At 37.7% G+C, this 11033-nt stretch overlaps 1 protein-coding gene across 1 annotated transcript; it reads right to left on the minus strand.

The window, feature by feature from the left end:
* Positions 1 to 1234: 1234 nt before the first annotated feature.
* LOC111873695 lies at positions 1235 to 10211 on the minus strand. The gene is made up of 5 exons (XM_023868629.2): positions 10016 to 10211; positions 8579 to 8674; positions 7435 to 7574; positions 3944 to 4080; positions 1235 to 2947 (listed from the first exon to the last, which is right to left on the minus strand). Exons 1-5 carry the CDS (start codon positions 10045 to 10047, stop codon positions 2801 to 2803), a joined length of 552 nt encoding a protein of 183 aa, XP_023724397.1. The 5' UTR covers positions 10048 to 10211; the 3' UTR covers positions 1235 to 2800.
* Between the last annotated feature and the right edge of the window lie 822 nt (positions 10212 to 11033).

Genomic DNA, 11033 nt, shown 5'->3' on the forward strand with positions numbered 1-11033 from the left:
TGCTTCAGTAAACATGCCAATATTCATGTATGTAGGATATGCTCACATGTCATCACTATATATTTTTCCTGTTCACAATGTTCTGAACTTCTTCCAACAGCTTATCATCATCTTAATGCCCACAAAATCATAATTAGAATTAGTGAGAGTGCTGACTTGATGCTAAATATCTGACTTGCATTCAGGAGGTGTTGTTGTGTGAATCTCCGATTAACACCAGCTTTTCATGACTTCCCTCATTCCTTTCAGCATCATAAGATACCCAACAATTACATATCCAACTCATACTCACAATACACTCTCAAAAGCTTTTAAATAATTTCAGTAAATTTTTGTTGTTAACACTATACAACTAGCAATGACTGAATAAAACTCTTTCAGACACACCTGCTGGTTCTGTGGTGTGCACCACTGTCGTCAAGTTACTAACTTGCATTCTTCAAACCGTTACACATTTCACCAGAGCAGTTTAACCTTGCATTTTTGTGAGGAGCTTATTGTATTTATCCTTACAAATACAAGAATCTGTAGTGTCAGGCTATATAGTGCAATAGTTACTCACTAATCAGTATTCCATATGCTTTAGGCTGTGACTACATGTGCTCGTCCCACACCTCACTAGTTTCTTCTTTCATTAGTTAATCTGTGATTCCATTCCAGTTTTACGAACATATGACCACTAGTGACAGTACTATTAATATAAGATTCTTTATTATATACCAGTAATGCCATATTGCAAAAGCATTCCACAACCTAGGATTGCAACTCTGTCATTTCAACAATTTACAGTCCATTACGGTATATGATTATAAACAGAAAGAACTTTCCCTCACTGGTCTACTGGATCCTTAATGTTTTTTTCATTTTGCATTTAAAATGAAGTTATTCTACATTACTGACGATATCATATCACAACTTTTTATCTTATTACATCTGCTTTATAAAGTTCAATGTTCATGTAAACATCTTTATATACCATACTTTGAATAACCAACTTGGCATGACTGACTTAGTGTAATATAAAGACCAATGAAGTACAAAAGTTATAAATCTGAATGTATCATACCTTCAGATATGACACAACACCCCATGCATGTAAAACAGTTACTGAATTTTATTTTTAAAAATACACGCGTTTCACTGAACTGGGAGAATAATATTAAAATGGATCTTAGGGAGACAGAATGGGGTGGTATTTACTGGACTCATCTGGCTCAGTTAGGCACCAATGGTGAACACAGTAATGAACGTGTTAAGTTCCATAAAATGTTGGGAATTTCTAGAGTAGCTGCACAACTGGCAGCTTCTTAAGGTCTCAACTCCATGAGTTAACTTGTTCACTTGACTGGGCTCACACGAAGTCCACATATTTACTTTTCAAACATGTTAAACTGTACAATTAACAAAATTATCTTTAAATATCCCACATTAATATACTTGGCACTGAATTTATTTCCAGACTGAAATGACTGAAAGACATAGAGAATGATTTATGATTGTTCAAAGTCAGATCAAGGTCAATAAAAGAGCAGAAAGGGCACTTGCCATGAAGGAGGCCAAGGTTCACAAAGCCAATGAAAGAATTAGTTTTTTCTTTTGTTGAAAACTGTCCACAAAATACATCACATTCAATTAAATTTAATAACAGAATTTTTCTATGATTAAACCATTTGTTTTATATCAAAGGAAAGAGAACATCTGGAGTGGTAGTAAACACGATGTAAAAGACAAATGTGTTCTGTTACTTATCAGGCCCCTGGTCTCCAGACTTGCATTCTCCCTAACAATTTGCACCAGTTAATCAAATGCTTAATGAATAGAAATAATTGAAACTCAAAGTTCAGCCAACAATTCTTCATATTAACCTTGGCACTGGATGGAGGTGAGCTGTAAGCATCATGCCCTTGCCACTTTACCACTGGGAAAGCAACCCCAGTGCCTGCTGGTTAGGAGGAGGGGTGGTCTGGAAAAGGATGCAGGGAGAAATCATTGACCCTGTCTGGAATCAAACCTTGGTGGTTCAGCCCATATCCATTCATTGCATGACAGAGCTACTTTGGCTCCCAAGTTCAGTTATGGCATTGAATTACTTATAAGACATATATAAGCTATGCTAACATATCCCTATCTAAAACCCAACATGCAAGGAATATAAAAGATAAAAATTATAGATACATATTCATATATTATAACATGTAGTAAAGTTGCTATACAATGACAGCAAGAAGGAAACATGCACTGCTTGCTAACAGCCAGTAAACATCAACAATCTCAGTGCTATTGCTAGGCAACTGCCCGTAACAATAGAGTGACCATTTGCTGCTGTTGTTGTTGTTGGTGGTGGTGGTGGTAGTTGTGGTTTCTGTTGGGTCCGTCCTGAGGCTATATAGCGAGGACCCCAGGCAGGCTAAGTGCACTTTAGAGTTGGTGAGTGGAGTGGAAGGAAGTGAAATGAAGTGGCTGAAGAATCTCCACTGTTAGAATCTATTCCTAGGAAACGGCTGTTGAAGACACAGCAAACTGGAAAAAACTTGGTGATATGTGAAATTGTGGAGATAAGCAGTGGCACTTCAATTTGTAGTTCTGAGTGGCGTAAACAAGTACTCAATAAATCCATACTGTCTATGGCCACACACACACAAATTGTGAAAACTACGTAAAAGGCACATACAAGATCTTGGCCACAGATAATCCCTCTTTACTTACAGATTGCAAGATTGCTCAGTGCTGCTTATGTGTCTTCAGAACTTACTTCCAGTAACATTATATTCCATCTGCTCTTGTAAAATACTATTCACTTTTATTCTGAAGTCTTCACAATGATAGCCTGCGCATTGGGATATTTTCGTTTGAATTCAATCAGCTCTCCCACTGTGTTTGGTTGGCACGGTACAATGTTTCCATCTTCCTTTGCTATCAACATCATGTCGTTCACTTTCTCATTCATCTGCAAATATAACATTTCTTTTATTGTTATTTCCTTTCCTATCAGCTTGTCAATCTAAAAGAGAAGACAGTAATAATATTACTGTGTGAGCATTTGTACATTTCAAGAAACAACAGACATGCTAGACAGGCAGTTGAAGAGAGTCATAATGGTTAAACAACAGGCTCGGAATCTTCATATGGAGTTTTGTAGTTGGCTGCAGATGATGTGATGTGATGTGATGCACAGGCAACTTGACAAGGAAGCAACCCAATACAATGTGAAGGCCAATCAATATGGCCAGGAAACCACCTGGTGGGTGTTGGAGATGCAGTTGGTGGTAGAAGTTCAATCTAGACATAGTCCCAGAGGCAGCAGGAACATAGCAACCCGTCCCACCATGGTAAAGTCGCACAGAGTTTGACGGAGCCACATCCTGGATGGTGTTTCACTTACATTTCAAGGCCACACCTGATCACAGCAGTTGGACAGATATTTCATCTCCAAAATTAAAGAAAAGATTTCCCTGAAGTCTGGTACTGGCAGAACTAACCTCAAGTTGTCAAGCAAAAGTAATTCTTCTGTACTGATCAAATGTAACAACTAACGTGGATCAAATTAAACTTCTCTGATTTTGTGACAGTTGAGTGTCTCATGGCAGTGAATATGAACACTGGGCTCTTCTGGCAAGTGATGCCATGTAATGTGATACATGTGTCAGTGTTCTGGAAGAAAACACTCTCAATTTTCAGGATGGCAGACAGTCATAACCTATGAAGAAAGCAGTCTTCTGGGATTTGGCACCGTGTATATGTGGTGTTAGCACCACATATACATGGTGCCAAATCCCAGAAGACTGCTTTCTTCATAGTCACCGCCGTGAAAGCCTCAAATCTTACACAGTCATAACCTAGACAACCATACATAATCTTCACTGAGTAGTTAACACTGTGAAGACAACAGTGGAGTCAGAATATCAGATCAGCATGTATTTATCTGAATAAGCAATTTACTTACACTCAGATCAGCAATTTGTGAGAGGTCAAAACCAGATGCCATAAACAGCTCCAGTGGTGATAAGTCTTCAGGTTTATTTGGAGAAGCAGCCTCATCTTTGCTTTTTTCTCCCTTCTTTTTATTCATTTTTGTAAAGCCTGTAAAAATAGCACCACATACAATTCAGTTTCTCCTCCTTTATACTTGTTAAATTTCCACTAGCCATTCCAAAGAAATCTAACAATCTAACATAAACATGTATATAGAATGAGCATATACACAGAATATTCCATTCTACTACACCATTACTACCACCATTAATAAATGATGTGGCCATGGTAAAGTTGGTAGAATAGCCACACTTGTACCAATTTCGGTAGATGTAGCCATGAAAGTCATGGTTACAGTGGTCATCATGGTAAATGTCTACCACCTTTATCATCATGACTACAACTACCAACTAATGATGAGACATACATCACACTGCCAAACCATGGACTACACATTCACAACACACATCTGGAAGGTGGTATCAGTCACTGATGGCTCTGTTAAATGTTACATCATTTAGGCATCATAACAAACAAATTATCTCAAAAGTTGAACAGGCACAAAGGGAAAGGAAATGTCAGAAGACAAAAATTACTTCACCTGTATGAGAACTATGGAGGCAAGAACAAGTTTCTCTACACAAAGGAAACAAAGAGTATTTCACAGGTTAGCCTTACATGACTCTGTTGCAAGGTGAAGTGAGATTTCTGTTTAGAAACGAGGCAGGTGGGGGTTATTTTATGACAATCTTAGCATCTCACATTATACAGTGTCAAACGGTAATATAAATGGTGAATAAAGAATTGGAAAAGATGTGGAAGGAAGCAGCCGTGGTCTAATCACGGTACTATTCCAGTATTTTCCCAGAGAGACTGAGGAACACCTTGCCCCCCACTCTCACAGATAGGATAGCTGGTTTCCCAGTCAAAATGTGAATTGAGTACCTCTGGAATACAGCTGTAGTGTTACTGCTATTGAACCTTCTTGGCAACACAGAAAAATGTGGCCAAAAACTGCATTGTATGCTTCATTGGTTTAAGGAATTTAAACAGCCTGTACTCATCCAAACTGGTTCTTGGGCCCACCCAGCCTCCTACCCAATGGGTACCTGGGCCTCTTTCCCCACAGTTGGCAGGGGCATGCAGCTGACCACACACCTTGAACTAGTACTGAGGTCAAGAATATGTGGATCTATACATCAGGTCCCCATATATCTCCATGGTGTAGTGCTTAATTAGTTATGCACAGTGACAACTTTACATTTACACAGTCTGTATTAATGCACAGTGGCTGGCAGGTGTGCATGCAGATAAGGCAAGCGGACAAGAGTGTCAAACTGATATGATCATTGGGTAGACAAAAGCAGTTGTCACTATGTTCCATATCCACTTTATTTGTCATATGCTGACCACTCTGAACATATAAAACAAATATTTGTGTTCCAGTACAGTAAAATATAATTTCACAGACTACCTGACAAGATCATAAGCCATATCTTTAGAATGCAGAGGACACATGACACAGAGGGGCAAAGATTACCCCCAAAAAATGACAGTGGGACAGAACCAAGATAAAAGAAAAACACTCAAAAAAACAAAAATTAATAATGCAGGACAAATCAGACATTATATAAAAAACAGAACAAAGTACACAACACCAGAGAAACATTGATTTGGGAAAGTTATATATGGATCTTTAAGATTTAATTTTATATATATGAGACAAACTCCGTCTTAAGTGCAACAATTTAACTGTAGTTCTTTCTTCTTCCCTTCCTCCACACTACATGTTTCGGCCCTAAATGGCCATCATCAGGTGTGTATTCTTACGTAGCTGCTACACTGCCCGTAGTTTAAAATTTAAAATCACCAGTCTTTCCAATTGTATGTATGTATAAAATCTTTGTTAACCTACACGCATCAATTTGATTTCTAAAACTGGCACTTTTTTAAAACTTCGATTCAAATTAAAATGTCTATAAATTTTCTGTTCTTTTTCTTTTTCCAAACATGTAGTGTGGAGGAAGGGAAGAAGAAAGAAATACAATTAAATTGTTGCACTTAAGACGGAGTTTGTCTCATACATATTGTGTGAGTGTAATAGGATGCTTAAAAATAATATTCAATTTTATGCTGTGGAAATTTCAACCAATACACAGTACAGTCAATAAATACATGGATTTGGCGCATAGTGGTGCTGTTATGCACTACAGCAGATATGTGGAACCATGAGATGGTGCCATGTCCGTTCTTCTCTCATCCCAGCAAGCAGCAGTTGTGTGCATGCAGTGTATTCAGAAAGAAAGTCACTATTGTGAAGGGTAGTTGTATGAGAGTGGTGGAAATTGTGCATGTTGCAGTCTAAGCAATGGGCAAATGTAAGAAAATCTGCTAGCGAAACGTTTCAGATGATCGAGCAAGCATACCGTGAAGAAGCCTTGGGTCATAATGCTGTGTTAGTGGCATAAACGTTTTGCACAGTGGAGAGAGAGTTTGGAAGATGATGAGCGTACCAGTTGGCCAAGAATGGTCAGAACTGAACTCGAAGATCCAAGAAGTTGGAACGTTGGTGTGCCATACACTCCTAAACAGTAGACGAAATCACAGCAGCAGGGATTAGCCATGCAACTTGCCATAAAATTCTGCTTATGACCTGAACATGTCTCATGTTACCCAGCAGTGTTCCATACATCTTGACGCAAGACCAACGTGATGATTGCATGAGTATTTGCAGTGACCTGATCGATAGTGCTGACAAAGATGGTACATTTCTCGACTGATCATAACAGGAAATGAAAGGGGACTACTTTGAGGGAGGATGTGGACATGTTTGTGTATGAGTATCTTGTAATATGGTACAACAAAACCACAGTCCACAAAATTACTGACTGTAGTAGCATAAGTAATACAAAAACACACCTTGACAAAAGTAAGAATTTCATTAAACAAATAAGAATAATGTACTATGTCACATTAAATACAATAAAAGGGACATGTGAGAATAACAAGAGTACTAGAACATGACAAAACCAATTTTTAGTCATGTGTGAAGATTAATGACATATGACCACACTCTTCAGTCAATGCTTAAGAACTGACATGTGCGTCAGACAGGGCAGAACCCTGAAGATGGAGGTAGCAGGTAGTTCTGAAATGCCATTAATTTACTGAACTACATAGCACCACCCCCCAGAACACAATCTTCATTCACCAGTATGGAAATCTCACACCTTGGTTGGTTGTGCAAGCTGTACAGGGTAGAAGTGCAAACATGGAGACAGGTTCTTGTTAGCAACCTACCAGACTGCATAGTGTCACATCCCAGTTGACAGTAATTTTCTATAGTAAACACTGTCAAATCCTTAAATCTCAAATAGTTGTGTATGCTGGCCAGGTGTTTTGTATTTACAATACTGACAACGTGACAAAATGACAAGCATTAGGTCTAAGTCATGTGCTAACCTGTATCACTTTTCTCAACTGTAGTGGCTGCTAAATCTGCTGAGGCTGGCTTCACATCTTCTGCTGATGATTTACGTGCACCAATTTCAATATCAATATCTTCATCACTGTCACTGTCACTGTCACTGTCATCAGACATCCTGCAATCAAATCACCACTGCTTGGTGACAAGATATCCAGAGTATAGTTATTAACCATAATATCTAGCACAGTATCATGCAACATAACTCAGTTTCAAATGCCGTCATGATTCTTGTTAAATGTGGACATTTATGCTAAACAGGTCAAAGTGTGTTACCAGAATTTACACTACAAGTGTGCTTGAATTGGATCACACCACCATTCCAGTTGATATACTAAAATAAGAGTGTAATTGTTGTAATTGTTGTTGATACAACTGAACCAAGTACAAGTTCTATAAAAGATTATTCTCTTTGTGTTCCAGTTGTTAAAATTTTGCAGTTTGAGCCTAAATACAACTGCATTTTATTTCATATATTTTATGTGCTTTTTGTATGAATGAATGCATACTGGGAAGGTTGCTACTGGGATGATGCTATTGAGTTGGGCACAGAAATGCTTGCAGTTCATGTAAATGATCTGTTGTTCATTTGCAACTTTATCCAAAATTGTACTTGGCAACATATGTTGTTAAAATCCATTCGGTAATCGTACACAGGAAGAGCAGACTTAACACGCTCTGAGAAGTTCTGAATGCACCTAAATAAATTATCACTCTGTCTTCAGTAGATATCAGCGTTTCGGACAAGATGTTTACAGGCTTTGTTTCTGGCAGTAAAATACATTGTGTTCTATCACCATAGAACCTGCTGATAAAACTACTGCATTCTGCTTACAGCTAGGAGTAACATAATTCACCATACCCACATAAAATCACAATTAAATGTCATTTTACCACCGTTATTCCAAAATCCCCACACACTTTCTCCAGGCTGTATGTACTGCATCAGATATCTAATAACTTGTACCATGTTAAATTACTGTTTGCCTAAACTCTAACATTTCTGTACATTCAGATGAAGCAAAATTCAAACAGTACGCACTTCGAGTTGCACTAAACATTATAACTTTACTGATCTTGTTCCAAAGTCATCATCATGATTAAGTAAGTAAGTGTACTCACAGGCCTATTGGACCTTCAGGTTTCTTCTCCTGTTTCCTCTTCTTCCTAGAAGCCTTCTTACTTGGATTTACAACCAAGGGTGTTGAGCCTGCCTTCCTGCGAAAACAAATCCTTAATACATACTATAACAATAATAATCTTCAATAAACATACAAATGAAAAGTTTACCCATGTACATGGAATGCAATACTGGGTCACTGTCATCTGCAGTGAACACACATCTGATATGCACACAATCTGTAACTACATTGCTGCGGATTTTATATTCTGGCCTCTCACTGTCTAGCTAGGGTGAAAGTAGAGAGCCACATTTCTGGTGACAGCACTGAAATGGTGGGTCCTAATTTTGCTCCTGAACATAGGATGACACTGAAGATGATGACTGGCAGAAGTGTCCTACAGTTTCATGTGATTTCTGAACCATCCTGAAGCCTAGCATTTCTAATATTTACAAAGAATTTAATTTGTCAGAGGTTAGAAAAGGAAAGGCATTATCATGTTAACTGTCTCACATGAAGGAGCACATCTGTTCTTCAAAATTCTGCATTAAGCTGTGGAGTAAGAGCAACACACTTAAAATGCTAGAAACTGCATTCCCAGATGTAACTCTCAGCTGCTGGGACTTATGTATGTAGAATACATAAAAACTTCTGTACAAGGCTGATGCACAGTTCAGTCACCCATTACATTCACGAAATCAGTCCTCACTTTCAATACAAATTTTATAAAGATGTTAGGATGACAATTTATGTATCTATGCCAGAACTTTATATCTGCAGTAAAGACATGATTTTAAACCTGGGATGACTATTGGCAAAATTCATCTCATGGTTCACTTGTAACATATTACAGAAACTCTTCATCAGGAATGAGCATCTCCTGGTTCTGCACACTTCATATTTGAAACACAGTGATCTTTTGGTGATTCACAAATTGAAATGTATCCTAAATGGAAGACATTTGTGGAATTGTTACCAATTATTTGAAGTGTGACACAGGAATCCAAGATCCTCTCAGAAAAATACTGGGAATGTGTCAACAAAGGCAAGATAGCTATGATACCATGTTCAAGTACTGTAGGTTGAACATACTATGAAAGAGATACATATGATTACAGTTTTGAGTTTAGTTTCACTCCTGAAAAATCAGTTCCTGAATCTTTTCATGAAACCTTATACACTACCACAGGTGGAAGGTAAAACTGGTGGGACCATGTGTGGGCAAGGCTATTCTGGCCTGTGGTGTGAAATGTGAACACCACTAAGGAAAAGAAAAATTTACTGTTTCTCTAATACTGAAATGTGCCCATCATTTTATTTTATGCAGTAACCCTTTCCACGGGCAAGGTAACAGCACTTAATTTTAAAATAAAAACAGTACTGCAAAAACAGTAATTCTCATTAGACATACCATATGGTAACATTCTGATTAACTTACTTATCTTGGTGCTGCTGCCGCTGCTTTAGCATTGCTCTGATTGCATGTAATTCATCAAGAGTGAACTGGTTCTGTTCCTTGGGACTATGTGGATCACTGTAAATATTGTGAACTGATATCTTAGTAGACTGATTATTTAAATATCTGCACTTAAAAGATCACAAAATGCACTCCCTGACAGTTTCCTTGGTAAACTCACTGTAATGAATTTTGTTACTAGTAAACAAAGTTTTAAGAAATTTTCAATAGCCGAAAGGCTGGCAAAGGAAAATCAAAGTACACACAGAAAAATTTACCAGTGTCATTTTGTCCACAAGGAACTGCACAGTGCTACATTATTACATACTACTAGTTTTACATTATTCATGGAGAAATTAACAGCAGGTTGAACTCATGGAATAAATGTTACTATTCAGTTCAGAATCCTTTATTAAAATATAGACAGCTTGAATTTTACCATTTTCAAATGGGTGTAAAACTTGGTCTCTCACCCATAAGAGAATAACTTAAGACTGTCAGAACAGGATGGTGCATACACTATTTGAACCTAATGAGAGTGCATAATCAGGAGCTTCATAATTTGTATTCTTCATCAATGCTGTTACGGAAATCAAATGAAGAAACCTCAGAGGTGTGCGTCACATAGTATACATACGAGGGAAGAGAAATGCACAGAAACTTTAGTTGGAAAAGTGAAGGGAAGATATCAGTTGTATGTGTGTAACATAAATGTGAACAGGAGAATTGGGGCATTCGTGACATAAGTAATATGTTAAAGTTAGTGTTAGCATCACAGTCTGGGCATTTATGCTGATCGAGCCAAAGTCTGATACCAGATTTACACTACAAGTATGTTTCAATTGGATCACACCACCATTCCAGTTGATATACTAAAATAAGAGTGTAATTGTAGTAATTGTTGTTGCTACAACTGAACCAAGTACAAGTTCTATAAAAGATTATTCTCTTTGTGTTCCAGTTGTTAAAACTTGGCAGTTTGAGCCCAAATACAAGTGCA

This window comes from Cryptotermes secundus, unplaced genomic scaffold (genome assembly GCF_002891405.2).
Source record: "Cryptotermes secundus unplaced genomic scaffold, Csec_1.0 scaffold4611, whole genome shotgun sequence".
NCBI classification, from domain to species: domain Eukaryota; kingdom Metazoa; phylum Arthropoda; class Insecta; order Blattodea; family Kalotermitidae; genus Cryptotermes; species Cryptotermes secundus.

What these genes read in the sequence shown, in the direction of transcription:
- LOC111873695 (XM_023868629.2), bottom strand. Translation starts at nt 10,047, where the DNA reads ATGCTAAAGCAGCGGCAGCAGCACCAAGATAA. An exon ending in CGGCAGCAGCACCAAGATAA is followed by an intron (nt 8,675 to 10,015) that starts GTAAGTTAATCA and finishes TTGTTTTCGCAG; the next exon opens with GAAGGCAGGCTCAACACCCT. An exon ending in AGTTGAGAAAAGTGATACAG is followed by an intron (nt 4,081 to 7,434) that starts GTTAGCACATGA and finishes CTATTTTTACAG; the next exon opens with GCTTTACAAAAATGAATAAA.